Raw genomic sequence first — 27,918 nt, 5'->3', positions numbered from 1 at the left:
ATTTCACCCATATCTGAATGGCATTTTAAAGCCAATGATGAGTAACATCATCGCAACATACTACACATACTGCATTTGTGCATACTGTAAAAACGCGCGGTAAAGATTTAGGGTGTCATTTCCCATAGTCACATATGGAAGGCACTCGCTTCAGAGCTAATGACAGTATCAATACATAGTTGGGAAGTCCTCAGAAAGTATTATAAAATGTTACAGAATTCCACGAGGCTATTAAAAAACAAAATGTGCAACTCTAGAAAACATATATACCCATGAGGAGACATGAAGGACAAACAGATCTCTTGAAAGACTTCAACATACTCCAAAAACTGGATAAAGCAAATCTAGACTTTTTTATTTCTTTTTTAACAATTTGCCAAGACTGGAATGAGAGATAAATAGAAGGCACAACAATTTTGTTTTCGTTTTAATACAAATACAAACTAAACATGAAAAAAACTTCCCTATTTCAATAAAAAAAAAAACAAGTTCAGGAACAGTGTTTTAAAGAGTCAAGTTCTAGACATTTAAAACCTATCCCACAATCCTTGTAAGTGGTAAAACAGTAGTGAGAATTCCTTTTCGTGATCATGTACCAAAAAAGAGCATTCTATTGATACCCTTTATTCCACTTTTACAGCGCCACAGAGAAAGGGTAATGTCAATTTTCAAGAGGCAACATCTCCAGACCAAGGTCCAGCAGGTCATGTGACCCCACCCCACCCCAAGGGGTGACGGATTTCCCTGCCCTTGAAACGTTTGTCACATACTAGTTTTCCTATAGGCTCCTGAACACATGCAGCTGAAAAGGTTAATTCCACTGACTGAAGCGCACCCCATTTCAGTAAGGAAGAAAAAAAAGCGCCACACATTCCATTAGGAAAAACAACAGGTACAAAAAAAAATCCAGTCCACATGTCTGCAGCAAGCTAGGATTCAGTTCTTTTCTTTTTTAAAAAAAAAAAATCCACTTTTTCCCGAAATATTGTTCCACAAAGCTGGAATCTGGGACAAAGACTAGAAAAAAAAATCACGAAACCAAACACAAACAAAATGGGCCAAAATAGTATCAAACGTAGCAGTCTATAACAGGGTAGGGCCACATTCCAAGATACCCAAGGCTGAAATTCACAAATCTGCAGGAAGGGTTTGTCTCATCATGTCATCCATTAATCACTGGCGTTGCCCGATGCCCCTTCCAGTGCCAAATCCTGGTTTCTGAGACATTCCTCCACGTGGAGGCCCTCGGATCCCACCTCCCAGCCCCCCACGGGGGCCACCAGGCCCACGGGGTCTGTTGTCTCGGCGATCACCCTCCCTGGCTGCTCGCGTTTTTTTCTCTTCCACATTTAAACGCACTTCTCCTCTGAACATGATCGGCTGTAAGAGAAAAAACGGTAAAGTGGAATCAATGAACAGGTAAGAAAGTGCTAAATACGTGCAATAATTCATTGAAGTGAATTATTGCACGGGACAGATATTGCAGAAAAGTAGATCCTGATCTCCCAAAATGCAATGTCTTTGTTTACTCAAGTTGTGAATTCTTTCAACCCCCACCCCACCCATATTTGGCAAGGATAGTTTTCCACTGTTGTGTAGGCCATTATTTTTATCTGGAACTGCAAATTAATATTGTAATCTAGCCAAGAGCACCAACAGCTTTGTCTGTCTATTCCCACTTCAGCTGCCACCACAAAATTAAACAAAGGAGGCTTTTTAATAAAATGGAATAAACCTAAGTTGTGCACACACATTCTAATAGGCTTCTCTGGGTTTTTTGTGTTTGCTTTATTTCAAAACACCAGTGTTTAGTACACCTCAGTATAACCTTTATCACTTAAATATCATTTAATGTACCCTATTGGCAAGGATCTTCTGAACGGGCTCTGGATCGTCAAACACCACAAATCCAAAATTAGGGAGTTTTCCTCCACTGTTGATACGTAGTTCCACAACATTCCCATAACCTGCAAAAGAATTTCCAATTTCTTTGATCACACATTAGACTGTTCTGTAGAAATAGGCATGTACTTTTAGACACAACCCTGAAGCCCCACCACTAGGCAAGCAATATTCAAGACTTACGTTGGAAGAAATCCTTTAGTTCTGCCTTATCCACATCATGAGGGAGATTCCCAACGAACAGCTGGTGACTGTCTGGGTACCTCACAATACGCCTAGTTTCCATGTCACCTGGCTCTCCTTCCCGCACTTACAATTAAAAAAGATAAGATATAACTCATTCATCATCTTTTGCTTTCTATAAACACCAACATAAGCTTTGCCTACTGGAATAATGACAGAAGTCAATAGACAATAAAGCTTCAAATAAAACACAACAAATGAGTAACTTGGTGCTACCATTAAAAAGCCTGTAAGCAGACTGAAGTGTCCACTTAAGATGAAGTTGTGGCACTTCAGACTCTGAAAGCATCTGGTTTAATTTATTCCCAAATTCTTTCCTACTCTTGCGACACACTCTTATTGTATATAGTTTAACACAGGCATCCCCAAACTTCGGCCCTCCAGATGTTTTGGACTACAATTCCCATCATCCCTGACCACTGGTCCTGTTAGCTAGGGATCATGGGAGTTGTAGGCCAAAACATCTGCAGGGCCGCAGTTTGGGGATGCCTGGTTTAACATCTTTGAGTATCACCACAAGAGTTGACTTTATCTGTTCCAACAGAGAGCGATGCTTTAGTAGCTATATTGTTATTACCAAGTACACCAGATTTCTTACTTGGTCTAGGGCCTCTTTGTGGTGGGATATTTGTCCGTTGTTCTCTCACTCTCTGGTCTCGCTGAGGTCTCTGCGGTGGAGTCTGAGATTCAGGCTTTGATTCGGGACGGGGCTGCAAAAATGTACCAGCACAAATGTGGTGTATCTAAGTCAAGCAAAGCTTTGTGTCAACATCTTCACACCCTAACCATTCTAAACCTAGGAACCCCAAGGAAAGGGAAAAGCACAAGTTCAGATGCCAGAAGAGAGGAAGATTTATCCACCCTTCTACTTGAAATTGCAAGCAACAAATTTCAGAGAAAGATGACTGCATCATCAACAAAAAACGAGCATTTCCTAAACAGTAAAAATAATGCTCTACTGCTTGAAATGCTATCAAACTTGCAATTAATCTGACAGTTGTTGATCCTGGTTCAAGTTCATTAGTTGGCTGGCATATTTTTTACCTGTGATGCAGGTAATTTGACAACGTGAGGTGGTATGCCTGATACTGGAACAGCTCCACTAGGTGGGAGATTCTTACTGGTTACAGATGCCCATGAAGATGTCTAACAGAAACAAACAAGATTTCATTATTTCTGAGTAACATAAGGTACCCGTGCTCTTCAAAATTACAAAGTTTCTTGCACATTTACAAATTTTGACATCTTTCTTCAAAAAATGCCTGGGGGAGTGTGATTATGTCTGTGAGGGATATCCGTGATGTGTTCCTATACTTGGAAACTACATTCCCCTAACCATGCTGTTTGGCATGCTAAGGAAAACCCCATTACTATGGGTAGGTGCAGCAAAAAGAGCCCTCAAAAGCCCACGCCCTGTGGCTACTATGTCTTTATAATATTTATAAACTGAACTCATGCAAAAATGTATTAGAAATGTACAAAAAAAAATCAATAAATCAGAAAGTAGAGAGGCTATTTATAGAGCCTTTATATAAATAGTATTTAACCCTTGGAAATTAAGGTTCCTTTCAATATCTGGAATGCAAACTTAAGATGTGTCTTACAAACTGTCCTAAAGGTCTACAAATGGCTAAACCTACACAATTTATGAATGGCTGCTGTTGTCAGGCTCTTTTTGCCAGCAAGATACCCAATAGACAAAGAGTATTCTTCCAGATACTACTTAGAGCATTTATGGTGACCAAAAATACAGAGAGGTTTTTTGGACTTATACAATTCTTATGCTACAATGTGATACAGAGGAACCTCGGGTTAAGAATTCATTCGTTCTGGAGGTCCGCTCTTAACCTGAAACTCTTCTTAACCTGAGGTACCACTTTAGCTAATGGGACCTCCCGCTGCCGCCGCCACACGATTTCTGTTCTCATCCTGAAGCAAAGTTCTTAACCCGAGGTACTATTTCTGGGTTAGCGGAGTCTGTAACCTGAGGTACCACTGTATGCTGTAAAGACTGAAGCTCTACAACTTGGCAACTACAGTACAGTCTGAACAATTGCCATCTTGCTATCAAGATACCTGCCACTCACTTTCTGCTAAGATACAACTGCCTTTTCTTCAACTAAATGAGAGTAGCATGATCTAACACAGGAATTATCTTAAACGTCTTGACAGCTCTTGAAATCTTTCTCACTTCAAACTTAAAAATACACATGAGTAAATGTGAAAGGAGGTATCATCATTAAAATCATGCATGTTACCCTCGAGTCCTCTTGCACTACAGGAGCAGGGTCCACAGGGGCTGGAGAAGGACTCTTCTCTACAGTCTCTTCAGGTGCTGCTTCCTCCAGCGCTGGCTCAGTTTTTTCTTCCTGAGCCTCTGGTTCAGGCTCCTGTTCAGGTTCAGGTTCAACTTCTTGTTCCGGCTCTGCAACTGGCTCCTCCAAATGTTCCTCCAAGTCATTGCTGTTGGTGGAAAAATAGTTTCATTATGGTAACAATGCATTTGCAGAGCTCAAGCACCAGGACCATAAATGGAATCCCAATATTGTGCTATTTCAGTACCAGGGTTACAAACAAACATCCATCCAATCTGAACCCTCATGCAACAATGCTTTGTTGTCAGCAATGTTCCCCTTTTAAATCAGTATGGATTATACTCATTCACGACCTCTCGCATGCACACACACTCCCCTAGAAATCTGAACCTCAATGCTCCCACCTCAGTAAATTTTAAGAAAGGGCTTGTGGACTTTTAGTTATGCAAAAAGACTGCAGCATTGTTGAGTATATTGATGGACACTTGTTAGAACAAGAGTCTTGAGATCAGGTCCTAAAAAAAAAATGTTAGTTTTTGCAGTAAAGTCAGCACTGATTCTGCAGGAGACCATTATTAAAACAGAAATGAGATTAGGTTTAGTCTGAAAAATTAGTATTCTACAGAATACTGGTCTCCTTCCTACATTTCAGCCAGCAGTTATAGGCAAACTGGTTAGAAGCAGTGACATAGTTATGATTGCAACCATGTCTGAGTTACCTGACAGACTGCTCGTAGTAGGCTGCTGAATCATCAGCAACTGCCTCAGGAGTCTGTTGCCTATCCTCAGGTTCCTCTGCTTCCTCCTCAGATTCTGGTGCAGGAGAAAAAAATAGATTTTACACCGATCAAGTACAGGACAAATTTCCACATTACAGTCAGAATGTACACACAGTGGCTGCATTCTCATGTTATAGTAAGTAAAGGTAAAGGGGCCCCTGACCATCAGGTCCAGTCCTGTCCGACTCTGGGGTTGCAGCGCTCATCTCGCTCTATAGGCCGAGGGAGCCAGCGTTTGTCCGCAGACAGCTTCCGGGTCATGTGGCCAGCATGACAAAGCTGCTTCTGGCGAACCAGAGCAGCCACGGAAATGCTGTTTACCTTCCCGCCGGAGCGGTCCCTATTTATCTACTTGCACTTTGACGTGCTTTCGAACTGCTAGGTGGGCAGGAGCTGGGACCGAGCAACAGGAGCTCACCCCATTGCAGGGATTCGAACTGCCGACCTTCTGATCAGCAAGCCCTAGGCTCAGTGGTTTAACCCACAGCGCCACCTGGGTCCCTCATGTTATAGTAAGCTGTGCTAATGGTTGACATGCAGATTGCTTCTCTCTCAGTCCTCTCCACTAGCAAACAAGACATCACTAGCACAATTCTTACCTTCATGTTTTGTCAAAACTGGAGACTGTTGCTTGTTTCAATCAAACAAATTATGACTGGTAATTCCAAGAACAAACCTTGGCTTCTGATTTGATTTGGAGTGCAACAAACCACAGCCCCCAATCTGGACATTAACACTAGGTCATGAATTTTGATTTGTTGCTCCTGCTCGCTGGCAAGGAGTATTAGGAGGGACAAACTCTGCCTTCCTGGTCAGCCACTTGCAATTATGACTAATTTTACATATTAGGCATGGGGAAATGTGATTTTAGTTAGCCGAAATATCCCCTTACCCTAACATTATTTTAACCAAATATTTATAGCCTGCCCCACTCCAACAATGCTAATACCAGGCCAGGTACATTATAAAATAGAGTACTCAACCATAATATATACATAACCAACAGTAGAATACTAATAATCTAGTTGTTCACATCACTGCACAAACAGCTGATCAACATATTTCAGAGGCATGGTTTTAACTGAAGCTTCTAAACTTCCAGCAAGTACATAGCACACGGTTACAAAAGGTATGAATGACAGCTGCTAAAGTTAAGAACTTTAAAAATATCTAACTCTTATATAAATATAAATAAAATTTGGCTGGCTCAAGTTTTAGCACTAAGTTTTACTGTTGCTATTAAAGTTTTAGCATGTTCTGATGCTGGGTCCCAGTCTGGGGAAAAGGTGGGATATAAATATATTAATAATATTAAGTTCATTACTTGTAAGCAACTTGAATTTGACTGGGAAAATCATGTTATCATTTTTTCATCACAGAGAACTAATTTAGGAGGAAAACACATTGACAGTCTTGGTACTTACCCTCTGGAGGCTCAGCATCTAAATCACCAAAAACTTCATCCTGGTAACGGAATATGTCATTATGGACATAAAACTTGTTCGCAACAGAACCCTGGAGACAACACAAGGAGAAAAGGAAGTTTAGTCTACTACTGTACTCAGTACGAGTGTACTATGAATACAGTGTTGATGTTTAATCTGACAGCACAAACCCACTTTGCTTACGTTTGAAACAATCTAACTCTGCTTTACCTACTTGCACTATGATACAAATATAGAGGTACGCTTTCATTGTTACAAGAACATTACTTCCTGAACCATCTCAGAAGTACGCTCAACTCAACTAAAAAACATTCATTCAAAGTATCAATGATCAGGAGAAGCTAGAAAACAGTTTTTAAGAAACAAAGACATAATAGCTTTTAATGTATAATTTATTTATTATGATTTACTAAATTTATATACATCATGATAAAATTATCATGGAAGCAGAGATTTTTAGTAACCAACACAGCCAACTAAACAGTGAGACATCAGTATTAAGACAATGAGTCTACCAAGGCCAGCAAAAATTTGAGGAGCTGTGACACTCATACATTTAGAGATTTCTTATTTATAAATTATTGGAACCAGGCCTTATGACAAATAGTGCTTCTCAGTTATGAATGCTGATAATTATCCATTTGTCTATGGTATGCAACAAGAACAGAAAAAGGACTTAACACATACACAAATGCTAGGCTTATTCAGGCTTATCCAAACACAAGTGCATCACAGTTGTTAATGACTCTAAAGTAAAGAAGTTCTGCAGCCAATGACAGAGGGGATCCAACTGAACCTTCCTGGCACCCCCAGTCCCACTGCACTCATATGAAGTAACACACTGATGTCGGGCATACTGGTTCCCAGACACAAGATTCCCACAGGCTACATACCTCAGGAGCAAGGACAAAAGTCTGCATGAATCTCCGCATTGGCTGTGTGTTATTGGAGAGCTCACCCATGACCTGTACAACAACACCATCATTCAGAGTGGCATGGGCGTCCACGTGGTGGATCTTCGTGCGACAATCCTTAAAATTCAGTGACAAGACCTTCTTGTGGATATCCTACAGAAATCAATATTGAAATAAGTATGAGCTACTTTAAGGATTCACTATTCTAAAGCATACTGCCGGTGGCAAGTGGAACATAGCCATCATGGCTAAAAGCCATTGACAGACCTCTATTTTATGTCTAACCCTCTTTTAAAGCCATCCAAGTAGGTGGCTATCATCGGCTTCTGTAGGAGCGAGTCCCATAGTTTAACTGTGCACTGCATGAAGCAGTACTTTCTTTTATCTGCCCTGACTCTTTCAACATTCAGCTTAATTAAATGTAAAGTTCTAATGTTATGAAGAAGAAAAAACTTTTCTCTATCCACTTTCTCCATGCCGCATCACTCCTTACTCACATTTTCTCTAAACTAAGGAGTCCCAAAAGCTTCAACCTTTCCTCATAAGGAAGTTGTTCCATACCCTTCATCATTTTGGTTGCCCTCTTCTGAATCTTTTCCAACCCTACAATATTCTTTTTGAGGTGAGGCAACCAGAACTGTACACAGTATTCCAAATGTGGTTGCACCAGATTTGTATAATGACATTATGCTACTGGCAGTTTTACTTTCAATTCCTTTTCTGATTATACCTAGCATGGAATTTGCTTTTTTCACAGCCACTGCACCCTGGGTCAACATCTTCATCGAACTATCTACAATGACCTCCCATTCTATGACTGCTAAGCTTACTCATTAGTCTTTGGTAAGGTACCTTGTCAAAAGCTTTTTGAAAGTCAAAGTACACAATAACAACTGGATCACTTCTATCTAGAAGTTTGTTGACACTCTCAGAGAATTCCAACAGGTTCATGAGACAGGACCTGCTGTTGCAGAAGCCATGCTGTCTCCCACTTCTGCAAGGTTTGTACTTCTATATGCTTGATTGTCCCATCTGCAACAATACTTTCCACCAGTTTTCCAGGGGCACATATTAAGCTAACCAACATATACTTTCCAGCATCCATTCTTAAAAACTCATGCCACCTTACCTGAAAATACATGACCTATAGAAATCTAGAAAATATTTACTTCAATTCAAGTCCATCAACTGAATACCTAAGGACTAAGAATTCAGATAGCTGGCACAGAAATCTGATACTAGTTTCCCACCTCCTCAAATTCTATTTTCTAATTTGAAGTATTTTTCCTCAGACTTTTACACTGCATCTTGACTGTGACTCACTCAATCATAAAACGATTTTGCAAATGCTTACAGACTGCCCGTGGACTGCATCAGCTGGTTTTCCATTTGAATCCAAGCCACCATGGACATAAGAAGAATTCTTTCCATAGAACCTGTGAAAGAGCAATTTACATCCATTGCATCAATGTACAATTCCATTACATGGTCCTTTGCAGCACTAAAATGTTAGCCATATTGTTGACTTTAGGCGTAAGCAATCTTTTGTTTTGATGTGGGCTGATGGAAAGCCAGCAAGTTATCAAACCAGTTTCTGCAGCTGTTCGTTGTCAAAAACAGGTCTTTTAACTGTCTGTCTCCTAGGAACACAATCGCAACTTTATCACGATTACCTGGCCACCACTGGTAACTAGAAGTTCCCCGCAGGTAACAATCTACATTGTGGCACTCAGCTCCAAATCACTACTGGTGAGCTTATTCCCCAGTGCCATAATATTGATGTTAAAAAGCATGGGGGACAAGATGTAACCCTGCAGTATACTACAGCCAACTGCTAAGGAGTTGAGTAGCAGTCCTCTGGTGCCTCTTCTCTTCTAAAGGTCGTAAAGGTCATCAGCCTGTGCCTCAAGGCTCTTTCGGTTCTGATTTTAGGCCCAAAGCCAGATTGAAACAAGTCCAGATAATCCTTTTCCTCCAAGCACATCTGAAGCTAACCACCAGCTGATCACCACTCAACAACCATGCCCACTGCAACGTTTGGAGTTTTAAAAAATGTTATGGTGATTAATGTGAGCCACTTCGAGCTCAACATTTGTTGTTGGAAAAGTGAAATACAAATATTAAATCAAATCAAAAACCAGGTTTTCACAGATTGCTAAATTTGCCACCCGAGTCCCTTATTTTGTTAAGCAGTCCTTTCACATTGGAAGCCTCTTGCTGTTTGCATAAGAGCTCTGCTGTATGTAGAAAAGAGCTCTGCTTTTTGTGTAGTTCACTGTTCAATAAATTAAAATGGCAGTCCACATCTTGCCTGTGGCCTGATGTGGTCTTCGCAAGAAACTCTTATCTCCTTATATTTGCCCGGAGGCTGGGTTATAAGGGAAGACGAGACTGAGGTTTTACAACTTCCATGGAAGAAACCAAGCTGGAAACTACTTTTGTATGGAGTTTTATTATTACTATTTTAGGGCAATGCAAGAATAGTGAGTGACAAAAATAATCTTCAAACTCAGAAGATTATAGGCAATATCCAACCAAATCATATTCAGAGAAGACTCAATGAGATCAATAGGTTCAAGACCACTGATTTCAATGAGTCTTTTCTGAATATTACTAACACTGAATATCAATTTATTACTTCACAGTGGTAATAGAAGAGGGAATCTGGTCCTGGAGCATATACAACTCTGGCTCAAATTTAAACTGCGGGGAGGACAAAGAACAGAAGAGATGTAGAAGTTTATCTGCAAAGTCTTCATTGCACCCATAATTCTTGTTTTGCTTTTGGCAAATTAAACTTGTGAAGAGGAGTCAGTATTTCTGTATAACAGTGCCCCTGATTCTGAAATATTATTTTAATTAATTCAAATAGGAGACTTTACCTGTGCAAGAAGTCTGGTGCTTGGTTCAGCAGAATATAATACTGTCTCACGAACTCCCGCCCAACCAGCAGGGGACTTGGCTTCTCCATCACCATTTCTTTGGTCAACTGAAAACTGAAGACCAAAACATTTGTGAAAATATATCAAATACTCATCCTTGGCAAGGAAAGCTTATATAAACTATAACCAATTTCTCACACAGTTGCCAATTTACTGCACACACTGCTAAATTACCTGAAATATTTCAATGGTGGGAAAAAGAAACAAGACTATAATCCAAACATAGCTTTTTGAAGTGACTATATCAAAAAATACAAGTGCCCAAAATTCCAAGTATAGCAGCAAAAAATTGGTGGCAAGCAAGTAAATCTTCTTGTAGAATTTAAGAGGCTATATATGGCTGCACTAATTCCCATTAACCTTGTCTGACTTCAGTAGCTGAACTGAGAGGCTTCAAGAAAAGGTGCAATGACCTTTAAGTTCACATACAGTAAGTCATCTAAGCAATAAGCTGGGACATGATACCTCTTATCCACCATTTTTTACTTGATTGGCTCTCCACCCACCCATTTTGCCAAAATCTTCACGCGCACACCTCACAAACAACCCCCACAAAAAAACATTGGAGTCCAGAGCAGAGCAGGGTAAGGTGCACAAAAAGGGTTTTGAAGTAGCAAAATTTGGGCGCCATCATTCCTTCATACCCCTTTCAGTAAGCTAGAATGTGATTTTTTGTACACAAACAATGCTCTTTACTTGAAAACATATATTTTGGGGGGGAGTGATCATTCCCCTACATAATTATACATATGTTAAAGCCAACTATTCAATTGTTTTCCATTGAAAAACAGCCACTTCACAATACAGTAAAGGTAAAGGGACCCCTGACCATAAAGGTCCAGTCATGATCGACTCTGGGGTTGCGGCGCTCATCTCATGTTATTGGCCGAGGGAGCCGGCATACAGCTTCCAGGTCATGTGGCCAGCATGACAAAGCCACTTCTGGCGAACTAGAGCAGCACACAGAAACGCCATTTACCTTCCCGCTTGGAGTGGTACCTATTTATCTACTTGCACTTTGACGTGCTTTCGAACTGCTAGGTTGGCAGGAGCTGGGACCGAGCAACGGGAGCTCACCCCATCACAGGGATTCGAACCGCTGACCTTCTGATTGGCAAACCCTAGGCTCTGTGGTTTAACCCACAGCGCCACCTGCGTCCCTATACAGTACACATATCCTAATGCATACCGGTAAATTTGAATCCTATGTTCTTTCAGCCCATGTGTATTATGAACACAGAGGGGAAACTTGATCACTCACTAGCCCATCCCACTGCACATCCGTAAGAAGCCTAGCATGGGCAAATGTATTCCTGCAGACCATGTTCTTTTCTTCATCCAGCACTGAGGGAACCTGACAAGCCAAAAGTGAGAAACAGGGCTTTCATTTGTCAGGAGTGGGGTGGGTCTTTAAAAGCTGGGCTGCCATTGGAGCTTTGTCCATAAGAAGTTACTCTTGTTGACTGATCTGGAAAGACAATAATACATTCATCTCCATGATCATGGTATTTGGCTGCCGGAAGGAAGTGTACAAGGTGCCATACAACAGTCTTAAGGACCCCACTCCGTATTTGCGTTGGGTTTGCTCCTTAGCTTTTTCTTCTCCCAAAGACAAGGCAGCTGGTGTTTAGGATCAGAGTTTCCCTTCTCCTAGATGGGTTACCTTTTCAGGTTGACAAGCCCCATCCGTCCCTCACTTCCCTGTACAGAAAATGCAGAAACTGCCTTCTTGACAGCTGGACCTACTATTTGTCTGATCCACTCAATCTGCCAGAGCCTGTATTTGCATGCAGAGCTGAGTGCATTGTGGGGACCAAAAGCTGACAAACTACTCTGAAGGAGCACAAAGTGTCCCCCACCAGAGGTTCTACCCCTTCCCCTAACATCCCCCACACCAGTAAAACAATTAAAGTTGTTGTTTTATTGTCTTATGACTGCATTAGGAAAAACCCTGTGATCCTATTTGGATGCAAAGCAGTCTAAAAGTAGGGGGGAAATAAACTGGCTAAAATAAAATGAAGATTGAATCTTTATCTCTCAGCTACAAGCTAAGCAATATACCATAAACCTGGGGGAAAGAGTGGATATAAATAAATCAAATAAATAAATAAATAAATAATATCACACATACAGGTTGTGGGGAGAGTCAGAGTGGCCTAGTAAACAAGGCCTTACATTTGAGCACACCTTCCATGTTCCAAGAAATTATATAAACACATTGCTGCTGTTAGAAAACTACAAGTCTGAGTTTTTAAAATGGAAACAATCATCTACCACACTGAGTTATCACAAGGAGTTAAGTGCTCTACAAAGGTCTGGCTACATCAAGCATCAGCACATTTGAGAAAAGCCAGCAGTTACTGTAGTTTTATGTTTACACTATGAAAGAGTTTTGATGTATAGTGAAGTTAACCATAATGCTTGCCTGTGGCTGTTGAATTTTTCTAATATTAAACAGTAACATAGATGAGAACTCTTAAACATAGATTGGTCATGACTAACTGAGCATTATATGGTTTGAATTTTCATTGTTGCTTAATTTAAACAACAACAACAAAAAAGAAACAAAAACAAATCTTTGGAGGGCAATAAAGAACTAGGTTTTCTTTAAAAATTAAGACACACCAGATGGTATCCAACTAAACAGTTCTGCTTTAACCAACTTTAACCAACAAAATGGAACCTCTCTTCATCTTCATCTCCTTTCCCCATGCACTCCCTAGATCTGCTCCAGAGGGTTAGGGAACCCCAGAACAAATTTAGTTGCAGGATGGGGGGGTGGAGTCTTGTGGCACAGCCGAAATTGCCTACACTAGCATAACTGTTTAGTTGGCTACCACCCAGTCATTTAATGCATAGTCACTAAGACAGATCACCAGGTGGCTTACGTAAGTTGGTCTATACTGTACTTGCCATTTGTAAAAATGTTTATGCAAATTGCTTCAGCAAATTATACCATCTGAATAGATCAATTCAAGTTAACTAAGGGTTACTTTTTAAACCTGAACTGCTCATTCTACCCCTTTAGTTTAAATCTGCAATAGGCTAACATGGCATTGAGGAAAATGTATGTTTATGATGGTTAATACCTGCTTTCAAATTTACACCAAACTTTAGTGCAGGAACAGTTATGTAGCATTCAACCACTCACTATTTTAATGACTTATCTGAAAACAGGCCATAACCCCCAGTGCTTAAATTACTAATATGCAAACATTTACATTCCCAAGCACACTGAAGTTTGACATCTGTCAAGACTTGACACACATTTCTGTAGAGCTGCTTCCAGAGAGGTGGCTCCTAAAATTAATACAAATACAAAAACACCTTTCTTTCAGTGTAAGATGCAAGTGGAATTGCAATTGGTATTCCACGCTTTTAGGGATATTGCACTTTTTCTATATGTTCTGTTCACACTAGTGGGCGTGACATAACTGCTATAGATGGGAAGAATGTCCAGTTCACCTGAGCAGCCATCTGAAGCTCAGCACATCTTCACTATGTGTACAATTTTATCACCCAGCCTTTTAAATTGACCTTTAATCAGCATTAAGACTTTTCTGGCTAGATTTCCCTCAAAAAAGTAACATATTGTTGAAATGTAACTTAAAAATAAACATGTCAGAGCACTATAAAACCACAGGAAGGCATTAGCTTTGCAGCACATATTAGTCTGTGCACATATTAGCAGCACAACAAAGGTCTGTGACCGATAGAGCAGAGCATGTCATTTACTTCCAATACATTGCTCAACACTTTCACACAGCAGTCCAAGGCATGCTGGTTATGGTGATGATTGGGGGGAGGGGGATTTTTTCAAGATAAAATATTGCAGTCTGACTACTGCAGTGCAAGCAGAATATTAAGTCTTTCAAATTTCTGGATTTTTCAATGGCCTGGTCTCGTCTTTATAAAACAGTCAATACGTATGTTAAGTTTCCCTTGTGTTGAAGAGTTATCCAGGTTTGCTGACTGTTTCATGTTTTTATATGTCTGGAATTATTAACACAAGCAACTCAGAATTGTGGAAAATTAGTATAATCTCTTGCAGCAAAGAAATTACACCTATACAAAAACACATTTAAAGGGAAGGGCATGCTTTTAAAGAAAAGCACATGCTTTCAAGAAATACAGTAGGTTCTTGGTTCAATACCTGAATCTCCAGCTTGGGAAAGAATCCCATGAGTGGGCCAATGGGATGGACCAATCATCTGACTCAATTAAGTTAATTTCCTATGTACCTACTATGAATCCCAACTATAAATAGCCACAAATAAAAGCAGAATAAGAAAAATGTATATTGCTGTACAGTACGTGACTTCACAAAACAGTGGCAAATATCAAGCTCAGCCTATCCACGGACAGCCTAATGCAAATTATTCTTGTATCCCCAGTCTCCATTGCACGTCTGCCAAAGTCACCTTACAAATACCCTTTTTCCAGGCTAAAAGATGTCCAGCCATTTAAGCCCTTCCTATTATAGACTGAGGGAGGGGAAGCATGTGATCAAAGCTGCTATATTTGAGCTCATCTCCTTAAAGGCAGATGATCAAAGTCTACAACTCTTCTTGTACAGTATAGCCATTTTATACCCAAATTACCTTATTACAAACTCAACAAAAAACCCTGGAAGCATTCACTTGCTTCACAGCTACATTTCATTTCAGTCATGTTGCAAACCGAGAAATATCCAAGAATCCTTTATTTCTGTCACCTGTTAATGAATGAATCAGCTGGAAACTATAGAGGTTTCTTATGACCATACACACTTTGTACGATTAAATTTCACCCTACGTGTAAGTTCCAGAATAGGGCTGGGCGATATGTGGTTTTCCACATTGTGATACATCACCAGCTAAACATCACAATATACTGAAATATCACGATGCCTGAAATAAGGATGGAACTATGTAGTCATTGGCTGGCTTCATGGCTTTTGCATTTGATTTTTGCATAGCGCGCACACACACACACACACACACACACACACACACACACACACACACAAGTATATTAAGGCTAGGCAACGTATCAATACATAGTCAAAAAATCAGATTAAAGTCCACATTATGGTAACAGTTTCATAATATTCAATATGGCGATATATCGTGAATCACCGTTACAGGTAAGTAAAAATGTATCAGTTTTATACTCCTAAATAGTAGCAGTTGTCAGGACATTACCTCGTGCACCTCTACATAGTTAGAGCCTTATTTAAGACATTGTGATATATTTCAGACACTGTGATATTACAATGTTTAGCTGGTGATATTTCATTGTATATCACGATGATTAGCTGGTGATATTTCACAATGCTGAAAGCCATACATTGTTCAGCCCTAACACACATCATGATTCGCGATATGCCAGGTCGAAAATTATGAAACTGTATCATATGGACCTCAAACTGGTTTTGGATATATCAACATATTGCCCAATGCTACCACCTGTCCTACTACTACAGCTACCTTTCCTAACCACATAATTACAGAATACCTCCTCTCAGGCACACACACAAGAGGTTAAGTGCCCGTGCTGTTTTCGGCAGCACAAGTAGCACTTTACACTCAGGTGCTCACAGGGCACAACTGCTCATCATCTCTTGCATTCAACAAACTACAATTTGTCTAAAATTTGTGTAACATATACTTATCTACAAAGCAAGAGAGATTTCACTTCCCATATTCAGCTACTTCTTATTCATTCTGCTTTTCCAATCTCCCAAAATTAAGACACGACACTATGAGCAACCCCAGCCAATATAAATAATTCTGGAGCTCTCTTGATTCGCACCTACTTTTGGAAGTTGGAACAAACGATTTCAGTTCTGCCTAACTTTTACCACTGTTGCACCTTGGGCTAAATGAAGGACACTGGCTGATGTACAGAAATTCAATCTTTACGTGCTCTGTAACTCACTAACCTGGCTCCAACAGATACTCAGAACTGAAGGTCACCCTTTTTTATGGCAAGCTTGATTGAGAGAACATTTCACAGTCTAGCAATTACTGCATACTCAAGACCTACTACATTTCAAAGACTTACAAACTAAATTGCTTAATATCAAACAATGATGCTATAACCACATTAAACATTTCTTACTGCCTGATTCTCTGCATATTTACTCAAAATGAAGGCCCACTGTACTCCCTTGTAAGTATATGTATATGTACAAGGTTACTCCCTTGTAAGTATATGCACAGTAGGACTGTAATCTCAGGCTGCAGTTTAATACTCACCCAAAAATTAGCCCCCTTTAAGTCAATGACTCTGAGTAGACATGTAAAGGGATGGCACTCCTAATCTCTGTGCCTGAGGCTTACACCATCTCAAACACCAGAATTGATTTTAACTCATTGGAAATATTGTCTATTTTCTCCAGAGTAAAAATATTGTCATTTAAGAGTGGAGCTTCTGATCTGGGTTCCATATGCTTTGCACAAACAAAATTGGGGGATCCTATACTCCCAGAGGACTGGGGGGGGGGACTCAAGTCCAATAGCTTAACCTCCTACACATTCTTGGTAGGAGGTATTAATAAATAAGAGGCCAATTGAAAATATGAATGGTATTTGACTGGGGGGGGGGGCTAAAAATAATTACCTCACATTAAGTATTGTTTTCTTTGTTCATTTGATAATGGACGGTATCTTTATTTTCCAACTCAAATAAGTCCACAAGAAGCCTTCAAGGAATAAAAAGTTATAAACCACAAACGTTAATGAAAAACAGGTAAGTCCAGTAATAGGACCAACACCCTTTATCTGAGCACACTTAAGATGCATGTGGCTTAGATTCAATGTGTGATCTTAGTTGCTAAGAAACGAATCTCAATGACTTAGAAATCCAAAGTTATATTTAATATTGATGGTTGGGTAGCAGAACTGTTAGAATTGCCATCCCTAGAGTGTGTGATGTCATACAATTACCTTACACAAATTCAATGCCATGAGAAACACCATTCCGGAGTGCACTGATGGCTGTAGTATATTGTTCCAAGCAAGAAACATTGTGACACAACACTTTTATTGGGCTCCTTGCCCAATTGACTACAAAAATTCCCTGCCAACATCTGTACTCGAGTCGCACCTTCCTACTAACAGAAAACATTTGAACTGTGCATTCACAGAAGTGAGGGAGCATACAAGAACATATATTATTAGGAGCTTGTTTTATTTTGAATAATTTTATATCATGTGAGAAAGGCCTGGTTCGTGTCACTTTAAACCATGCATAGGTAAACTCGGCCCTCCAAATGTTTTGGGGCTACAACTCCCATCATCCCTAGCTGACATGACCAGTGGCCAGGGATGATGGGAGTTGTAGTCCCAAAACATCTGGAGGGCCGAGTTTGCCAATGCCTGCTTTAAACAATAAATGAAACACTGGGATAAAGCAAGCAGCATACTGGTTTGCAGCACTGTGGCGCTCCTCTTCCAATATGTCAACCAGCGTCATGCCTTATAACTAGTATTTTTCACATTCTTGCTATATCACATTTGACTTTTAACAATGATTTACTGTAATGTGCCAACTGGGCCACTGAATTTGCTTTCCTGGGTTCTAAGATTAATGTTGTTGGGGGGTTTTTTTAAAAAAACTATATTGTTATTTCTAAAGAAAATATTGCTGATAATATTAAAAAATAAATATTAAGGCATCGATTGACTGTAATTCCTGCTATTTTAAAGCTTTAGCATGGGAGGCCCAACATTAAATAATTCAAAAACAAAGAAAAATTTTGTGGTGTTGATTACAGGTACCACAAAGTTCACACATCTACTCAGAAGTTCCATTTTTGCTCAATTTGTTGGAGCTACAGATGTGACAATTCCAGGCTTGTCTATACAGAAGTATGAGTTGCTTGGATCAATTTTGAATATATCTCCCATGAATGTTGACAGTTTGCCATTATGAAAACCACCACATGTACTTTGGCTCTTGAACAGCAGAGTAGAGTTGGTGAAGGTCAGCGTCAGCAAACAATGGTCTTCTAGGCCAAGGCACTGAATGTCTTTCTGGATAAATGGAAGTTTTCTCCTTCTTTAAAGAAAGTACTGATCATTAATTAGGTAATTTATATATAGCTTTTCATTTCAGAAACCTAAGAAGCTGCCTTATTCTGAGTCAGATCTTTGGTCCATCATCTTCAGCTTTGTACATACTATACCTTTAAAGCACACTCAAAGCATATCTTTTCCCTCTAAGAATTCTACTCATGCCTCTGTAGCTTTGCATTTGCTGTGGCAAACCACAATTTAAGACCATGATTAAACCAAAGGAGCTGGATTAGCTCATAAGGCCAAATCATAGTTCAAACAAGTCATTGTTTATAAACCAACAAACCATGGCATCACATAATGGTTTGTTATCTGAGAACAAACCATGATGAGTTGGCATACTTCAGACATTTAAATCAGACCTCACTTTGACTACCCCAACCATGAAGAATCAGATCTATCCGAGCAAACCTTTCGGCCAATGCAAAATGCTACTGTGTGCCTTCTATTGAATACTGGCTAATACACCTTGAACCTGTGTTACAGCAATTTCATCAGATACTACTGTTTCTGAGCCCAATTAAAAGTATTAGTTTCTGTGTTAAGAACCCTTCAAGTCACTGAACACCAACTTGGACTAGTTGCATTCAGAAACTAAAGCCGTTTTATGTCCTCTTCATTACCTGAGATATGATTTCCTGCAGCTAGAAGCAGAGCACTTGCAGCAGTGGCTCTGCATGTATGGAGCCAAGTTCACATTCAGACCTGCTAAGTAGTGTATCTGTCCTGATCTTAGTATGACTAATCTTCTGGCAGGCTTTTGAATGAGTTTACCATAGCTGGCATTATATAAGCACATAAAGAACAAGACCTTATCATTTGCTCTGGTGTAACTGTGGATTTCTAGACTTTCAGTGGCTGTAAGCATCTTCAGCTGCACATATCAGTATTGCACTCAAAGTAAAAACCTCTCTTAAGCCAGGGTTAGCTTAAACAATTGCTACCTAATAAAAACAAGCAAGCAAGCAAGCAATACAACTGGATTCTTTTGCTGGCTCAGACCTTAATGACCAGAAATATGTAGTCATAAAGCAGCACATACTTACGTGATAAAGAAAATGTTTGCACATAGAATTCTAGGTGCTGTCTTGGGGGGGGGGTTAGGTTTTTATAAGAAAAGTTTGTATGTTTTTTGTTTTCAGTTTTGTATGTTTAGTTTGTATTGTTGTATTTTGTTCTTTTTTGTTGTTGTTTTCTACAAAATGAATATTATTATAAAAAAGAACAAAGGGAAATGCATTGCCCCAAAGCTGCTGCTGTTGTAGTAGTCAACTTCACACTCAGCAGCCACCTTATTTCAAGGATAACTTGCACAAGTTAAACCAAAATTTTCCCTCCAGAAAAACTTTACATGTAACACTGGAAGGAAAACATATATGGGAAGAAGAGGCTCATGTCCATATGCTCAGCTGGTATGATTTCATGTACTTTGGTTCAACTATTATTTCTGTAGCACTGACCCAAGCCCTCCCACAAGTGTACAGGTGCTTAGTACACACAGAGAAACTAGAAATATCAGGACCAGTTTAAACAAAATTCTATCAAACTATTTTATTATATTTGGGAAGCAATGCTACACCACAAACTTCATCCTCTCTTCCCCTACGTGTTGAAATAGCAGTGTCTATTGAATGCAAACTAGGAAACTGTAGCTTAATCTCAGGCTACAAACTCAGATATCAAACCAGGATCAGATTATGGTTTGAAAACACCCCCATTGTTCTGTCCGGACACTGAGGTCCAGCACTGAGGGCCTTCTGGCGGTTCCTTCGTTGCGAGGAGCCAAGTTGCAGGGAACCAGGCAGAGGGCCTTCTCGGTAGTGGCGCCCGCCCTGTGGAACGCCCTCCCATCAGATGTCAAAGAGAAAAACAGCTACAAGATTTTTAGAAGACATCTGAAGGCAGCCCTGTTTAGGGAGGCTTTTAATGTTTAATAGATTACTGTATTTTATTTTTCTGATGGAAGCCGCCCAGAGTGGCTGGGGAAACCCAGCCAGATGGGCGGGGTATAAATAATAAATTATTATTATTATTAGCCAGTTTCCCACTTCAGATATAATGGGAGACTGTGGTGTAACAAACCCCAGACATTGTCAGTTGCAACACAAAAGAGAAAGGAGGGCAGAACAGAGGCACAAGGCTCTTAGTAAATAAGCCATGGTTTACTGGGCAGAGATCATTAGAAAGCTAACTGGGCAGCAGTTGTTCCCTTCATGTCTGAAGAAAATCAGAAGACAGATGGGGCTTGTTAACCTGGAAAGGTAACCCATCTAGGAGACCTTAAAACTCTGACCTCAAACCTCTGCTGCCTTGTGGCTATACTCATCCATAAGAAAGGCTTCAGGAGTAAACTCCCAAGGAAAAATCCTTATACGCTACCTTGTGGGACATCTCCAGGAGAAGGAAAGACTAAGGACTAAACCCTACACAAATCCAGTCCCCAAGGCAGTAGGATGGCACCTTGCTCACCTCATTCTGGCAATTCCTGCAGCCAAGCTAGTGCCACATGTACTGTACTGTTTTGCTTTCCTTTGAACAACATCAGCAAGGCTGAGAGTGGCAGAGGTGGTGTTGTCATCTGGACAGCTGAGAACTTCCACATACACTGCCAAGAATTCTGCACTGGAGTTTTTCAGATGGTGCACTCTATTGTCTCTCAAGACAGATGGATGCCAACAATGTGTCTTACTGCTTCCCATCTTTCATACAGATTAGGAGAATAAAATAATACATACATACCCTATTTATTCACAAGTACTAGAAAACTAACAGAAGGATTTGTCCTACATCTTCTATCCATCCCAGACACAGTAATTCTCAACAATGTGCAGCACTGATGTAAGGTATAACACTTTCCAGTTCTTTATTTTTCCATGGGAACTGTTCTAGCCCTAGGCCGGTGGTTTTCAACCAGTGTGCTGTGGCAACCTGGGGTGCCTTGAATGATGCGGGGTGCGGACAACACTGGCCTCCGTCCCTCTTTCCTCCCCTCGTTCCTATGATGCCCTCTCATGTCTCTGCCTCACAAAGGCTTGCACAGCTGTTTATTGCAACAGCCCTGGCTATAAGCTCTGCAGGCAAATGGTGCTTCTGGGAAGCAGCGGGGGGGGGGGGGCAGTTCAGAAATCAGGGACAGCAGCAGCTGTCCGGAGGACTCCCAAGGAGAAGGGAAAGGAGAAGAGACTGAGGGAACACTCCACCAAGGAGGGTGTTCGAAAAAGGGCGAGAGTCTGCCAGCTCTGCAGACAAGGGGTGACATAACTGGGCTTCTGAGCCCCACGGGGGTGTCGCAGAAATAATGTAGTTGGTTAAGGGAGCCGTGGACTCAAAAAGTTTGAAAACCTCTGCCCTAGGCAGAGGGCAGCAAATCCACATCACAGTTGTGCAGGGTTTCCAGCAAACCCACCTCACTGTTGTGCAGAGAATCTTGAACTTCCTGTTGGGTATCAAGATGAAAAAAATTAAAAGCTTACAATTGCCACCAATAATGATCTTTGATAATCCTTTGTCAGCTGGAGGTTGAAAAATAGTGAACAGGTGGAGGAAATGTCTACCAATCCTCCAAGCTACTACCAACATGCTTTCATCCCATTCTCACCTTTAAGTCTAGAAATGGGCACAAGTCAGAGAAAGCCTATTATTCTGGCACACCAATATTGATGCCACAGCAGGTGGGAATTTCATTAGCATGAGCAGTTTCTGAGAGCAGTACTGTGCCGAAGATTTCAGATTAAAACTGCATAGTGGAAGGAAAGGTGGAGCTTTTTCTGCCTCCCCACTTCCAGTTACTCTCTGAAGACTGGCAGAGACCCTCTTAAGAGTATTATGGGGGTGGGCAGGGGGAGGACTAAACCATGTGAAAAATTAACATATTTTAGCTGCAGTTCATTTTTAGCTTTGTATTCTTGATATTAGAAAAACGCACCTACACACGCCTATTACCTAAGTTTAAGGCGCCATTTAGCTCCTAGCTTTCATCTGTTTCTAACACTGAGCAGATGTGATACTGTTATTAGAGACTGCAACTCTCACCATCCCCAATAACCTGGAGGACCACAGATCCACCCACTGGGGATTGCAAGGTTGTAAAGATGTTGTTGTAACGTATGTGAAATACTTTAAGCGTTAAACGGAACTTTTCTTAGGCATTGTTAACATTTTGGCACCCACCCTGTGGAATGCCCTCCCACCAGAGGTCAAAGAGAACAACAACTACCAGACCTTTAGAAGGCATCTCAAGGCAGCCCTGTTTAGGGAAGCTTTTAATGTTTGATGGATTTCTGTATTTCAATATTTTGTTGGAAGCCGCCCAGAGTGGCTGGGGGAACCCGGCCAGATGGGCGGGGTATAAATAATAAATTATTATAATTATTATTTTGGGTGCTGAAAACATTCAATCCTTAAAATTACTTATTTTACCTAAATGTAAATCATAGTGGTTTTCAAATAGTCAGAAGTCAAATGAAACTGCTAGGCTGGATTTCACTCTGGATTTCACTCAGCTGATTTTATTGAGTGCATAAGCCCCAGTTAAGTGTTTAAACTGCCTAGTCTGTACCTAAGTGTGGTTTTGACTTAAACATCACTGAAGGTGGGTGATATCACGTTTAAAACACAGAATAACATTTCAGAAATGAAACTGAATTCAAAACTATGAATTTGAATAACAGTCACATGCAAACTGTTTGGGGCGTGGAGAGAGGTAAAAATGTAGTTAATCCAAAACAGTTTTATGTAAAAACTTTTTCAAACTCCTATTTCACAATTATTTCTTCAACAGCAGGTTCGCCATTTGGGGGTGCTTCTGGATCAAGCTCTATCACTGGAGGCCTAGGTAACCTCAGTGGCTTTTTACCAACTGTGGCTGGTTTGACAGGTACAGTCATTCCTGGACCAGGAAAGTCTTGCCATAGTAGTTCATGTGTTGGTTACTTCAAGACTGGATTGCTGCAATGCACTCTATATGTGGGGTTTTCCTTGTGCTTGATCCAGAAGCTGCTGTTAAGTGTAGAATGCTGCACCATGACTACTGAGTGACGCCTTGTCAACATATAACCCCTATGCTCAGAAATCTGCACTGGTTGCCAATTTGCTACTGGGCAAAGTTCAAGGTGCTAAACCATAGAGCCTAGGGCTTGCAAATCAGAAGGTCGGCAGTTCGAATCCCCGCAACGCAGTGAGCTCCCGTTGCTCGATCCCAGCTCCTGCCAACCTAGCAGTTTGAAAGCACATCAAAGTGCAAGTAGATAAATAGGTACCACTCCAGCGGGAAGGTAAACGGCGATTCCGTGTGCTGCTCTGGTTCGCCAGAAGTGGCTTAGTCATGCTGGCCACATGACCTGGAAGCTATCTGCGGACAAACACCAGCTCCCTCGGCCAGTAAAGCGAGATAAGCACCACAACCCCAGTCATTCGCGACTGGACCTAATGGTCAGGGGTCCCTTTACCTTTACCTATTGGTACATAAAGCCCTTAACAACTTGAGACCAGTTTACCTACAAGATCACCTTACCCCCATGTGCCACCCAATCACTTCAGTCAGCAGAACTGACACTACTACAGATGTCACATTATGCCCATTCCACATTTGTAAGAACTTGGTCACTTAATGTGACACCCACTGCACTTTGGAATTCATTGCTTATTGAGATCAAGCAGGAACCTTCACTGTACTCTTTTCAATGCTAAAAACATTCTTGTTTAGACACGTCTACCCAAATCCTTAGAAGGTTGAGGTAATTTTAATCTGTTTTAGTATTTTAACTTTTGTATGTTTTAAAGTATAGTTGTGAATTTGAGTTTAATGTTTAATATTTTGTAAATCATTTTGAGATTTTTTTGCAAACAAATGTATAAATTTATTAAATAAAATAATATTTCCTCAGCAGCTTAAAGTATACTAATAAATTTATGTATAATCAAGAACATGTATGTATAATTAAATGTATGTGTTGTTTTCTAGTATGAACAGGAGAATAATTTTCAATCCCACTGTAATTTTGTATCTGCTTTTCCTGGCTATCTATGGATTAACTATTAATCACTACAACCCTACATTTTCCCCAATCTTATGCCCTTCAAATGCTGATGGAACTTCAATCCCCATCAGTTCCAGTTAAGTATTACAAACGCTCAGAGTTCTGCGGTGAGAGGGTAGGGTTACAACGTAAGATCTCAGGGCAAGTTACAATTTAAAAACAATGGGCCAATAACACACAGTTAAAAATTTCCAGTACAATTCAACAATACAAGGATCTGAGATGGGATAGTGGAATGGATGGCCTGGAAGAAAATTAAAGTTCACTCCAGTGGTTCCTAGCCAAACCTCAAGGGAAAAGATGTTCTACAATGGAGCTGCATTGCCAAAAAGGCCTTCCTGGTCACCTTGTGGATCCTCTGACCTTAACTCAGTGATGGCACTGCCAGAAGGGCCTCCTCTGATCTGAAAGCCCATACAGTTTGGGGAAAGTAGCTTCTTCAGGTAACCTGAGCCTAAGCTATTCAGATATTTATTTGTCAAAAGCAGTATCTTGGTCTGGAATGGTTTGAGTTCTGGTTTAGCAATATCTGGAGTACGACAGGTCTCTCACCCCCTAGTTTAGACTCTAAACTGAGCATCACAACTCTAAAAGTCTACTGCAACTTTCAAACATGAGTGGGTAAATTTACAGGTAGGTAGCCATGTTGGTCTGATGCAGTCAAAACAAAATTTAAAAAATCCTTCCAGTAGCACCTTAGAGACCAAGTCAGTTGGTCTCTAAGGTGCTACTGGAATGATTTTTTTATTTTGTTTTTTGGTAAATTTAGAGAGCATTAATCCACCACAAAATGACCCAACAAGGCATTTCTCTTGTCTTCATGCTTGTTTTATTCCTGGACTTTTAAGTCTAGGTGAGTGAGCAAACGTACATACAGTAGTAAGGAAATTTATCTGACTATCTTAGGTTGTCTTTGTTAAGGTATCCTTATCTTAAATGTCCATAAGCCAGTAGCATATCTGAAATGTGTAAGTCTTCTCCATATTAAAGAAAGCAGAAGTTTGTTTCATGTAGTTTGTCTTTAAAATGACCTGTAGGGAATACCTATTATTAACTCCTTTAAATTATTAGTGTACAGTATGAGCAACCAAAAAAGGAATCTGTTAAATCCAACATTTCATTACCCAAGACCCTATTGATTATACATACACAATCTAAAACTCCTGAGATTATTTTATTCAAATACAAAAAGTTCAGTACACCAGGTGAAAATCTTAGTCTAAAATGGATTCTACCACCAGGGTCTGCTATTTTTAGATATAATAGTTCAAGCAGCACTTCCAGTTAAGTACACAGAAGAGCATGTCTGGACAGCACAAACTTTACCATTGCTGTTTTGGCTACTACAAACAAGTGCAAAAAAGATTTGATGCCAAGCAATTGATAAATTCATTTAAGTCTCATTTATGGACTTAGCAAATTTTAAATAGTTGGCATCTTTGTGAAACCTTATGGGAACACATGATGGTATTTTTCCACTTAACCATACAGATCACCTTAGCAGCAGAATTATCTTTTACTTAATGACTGACCAGAGCCCTGCAAGTGCCCCCCAAACAGAAGTTCTTAATAAATGGGCATTTTCCTATAGCTTAGTAGTCTGCCTCCGTTTCCTAAACCTAACACTGTGTCCATGGGAGAGGCAGACAAAAATAGCACAAACTGGAAACATGGCTACTTGCTACAAATACTCCGCAACAGATTATGATGCAGCCACCTGACACAACCAGATTTCAATTTATCAGAAAAACATGCCAGTGAACGATTCCCACTAAAGCTATTTCAATAGAAAAACTAATAGTTTTTAGTAAGATCCTGGAAATTACTAGAAGCTCCAGGCATGCTTAATCTAGTTTCTATGAACACGTTAAGACTGACCTTGAGCAAATGTCCTTACTTTTCTGCCTTTATTACTTTATTTTTTACAAGCAAAAACTTGTTGGGAGGGCTTTGTTTCTGTTTTGTTTTTTGCTTTTAGGAGTCCACAGCTCAGGGTTGTTTAAAACACTGCCGATCTCATCTCTCAAATGAAAGGCTACGCCACTTTAAAACAAAGCTACATAGGTCTCTATATTCCAGCCTAGCCTTTTTGCCTGCGCGCTAGGGAAAAGCAGGCTGCGTGCGGCAACGGACAAAAGCTTGCAGCTCCGTCTGCCTAGGCTTGCACAATGAGCACAGCTCGCTTCCGCGGGCCCTTTTCACCAGCGTCTGCCCCACTGAAAAGGAGCACCATTATGCTCCGGTTCCTACGCAGCTACTCCCGTGAACAGTGAACGGAGCGGCGTCTCGCACCTCCCGTTGCTTTCCTCCTCCGCCACCTACACCGGTGGAACGAGCACCGTTCGTGCATTTCCGCTCTTTCACAAAGCTCGCGGGTTTTTGTTCGGTGGGGTGGGTGGGAGGTTCTGGAGGCGCGAGAGAAGCGCGGGGAGCGCCGCAACGGCGCTTCAAGAGGGTCCCGCTCCCCATCCCCATCTCTTTTGTAGGCCGCTTTACAGGCACGATCAGGAACCTTCCTAGTTAGTTATTCATAGCGCGGAGCGAGCAATCGAGGAGGGAGGGAGAGGAACGCGCCGGGGCCAGGCTGGGCGCCGCCTCCTCCGCATGTCAGAAAGGAGACCCTCGTCGTTAAGCCAGCACCGAGTTCCCTTCGCAAGCCAGCTCAGCGACCCGTTAACAGCCGCCCACCCGCCCCGTCCCTCCACTCTCTGTCCTCTTAGTCTTATAGATCACGCACTTCCCCGGACGGGCGGGTCCTTCTCGCCTCGCTTTTGCTACCCAGCGGGCTTGTTAACGGCTCAGGCCCGGCCACGCAGAGGGAGCCCAGCTCGCCGCTCCCCGTTATGCCCCAACCTCCCCTCCCCCTTCAATATACCGCCAGGCCGGCCAGGCAAACGCCCGCCAGCCCCGAGCGCCCCCTTGGCTCAGCAGACACACCCCACCGCCTGCCCACCCGCCACCGGCGTCCCTCTCCAGCCCCGAGGCTGAAGGCCGCGGAGCGAAAAGCGGCGCGGGACGAGGGGGAGGAGCGCCGCAGCAGCCGCGTGTCTATGGCGACGGTGGCGGCGGAGGAGACGCCACAGGGGTAGGAGACCCCCTCTCCCCACTCCTCGACCCCTCGTGAAGGACGTGACCCGTCTGCGCCCCTCCCGCACCAACCTGCGGGCGAGGCGGAGCTGGACGCGGAGGAGGAGGAGGCGGTTTCACTCCGTACGAGGCGGGCAGGCAGGCCGAAGGGGACGAGAAGCACCTCACGCAACAGCGTGCTCAGCCACCGGCT

General features: G+C 41.3%; 1 protein-coding gene across 10 annotated transcripts; it reads right to left on the bottom strand.

The window, feature by feature from the left end:
- Positions 1–334: 334 nt before the first annotated feature.
- Positions 335–27,918, bottom strand: G3BP1 (G3BP stress granule assembly factor 1). Of its 10 annotated transcripts, none has more exons than XM_035105709.3 (12): positions 27,798–27,918; positions 10,481–10,594; positions 8,953–9,034; positions 7,578–7,751; positions 6,664–6,754; positions 5,180–5,273; positions 4,404–4,608; positions 3,190–3,291; positions 2,744–2,855; positions 2,086–2,211; positions 1,858–1,988; positions 335–1,380 (listed from the first exon to the last, which is right to left on the bottom strand). In XM_035105709.3, exons 2-12 carry the CDS (start codon positions 10,573–10,575, stop codon positions 1,174–1,176), a joined length of 1,419 nt encoding a protein of 472 aa, XP_034961600.1. In that variant the 5' UTR covers positions 10,576–10,594; positions 27,798–27,918; the 3' UTR covers positions 335–1,173. The 10 variants fall into 10 exon arrangements, with proteins under 10 accessions (XP_034961600.1, XP_034961604.1, XP_088518150.1 ...); XM_035105713.3 differs by having other exon boundaries at positions 1,858–1,967; XM_088662024.1 differs by lacking the exon at positions 27,798–27,918 and adding an exon at positions 27,376–27,778 and having other exon boundaries at positions 1,858–1,967.

This window comes from Zootoca vivipara, chromosome 2 (genome assembly GCF_965207765.1).
Source record: "Zootoca vivipara chromosome 2, rZooViv2.hap1.1, whole genome shotgun sequence".
NCBI lineage: Eukaryota > Metazoa > Chordata > Lepidosauria > Squamata > Lacertidae > Zootoca > Zootoca vivipara.
Note: the sequence above shows the minus strand (reverse complement) of the source record. Positions and strands in the feature narration are given on the sequence as shown.

Bases quoted from the DNA above. Each gene is read 5' to 3' on its own strand.
- G3BP1 (XM_088662017.1), bottom strand. From the start codon at position 11,878: ATGAAGAAAAGAACATGGTCTGCAGGAATACATTTGCCCATGCTAGGC. The intron at 3,292-4,403 runs GTAACATGCATG...TGTTTCTGTTAG, and splicing joins TAGTGCAAGAGGACTCGAGG to ACATCTTCATGGGCATCTGT. The intron at 1,989-2,085 runs GTAAGTCTTGAA...GTGTGATCAAAG, and splicing joins ACTAAAGGATTTCTTCCAAC to AAATTGGAAATTCTTTTGCA.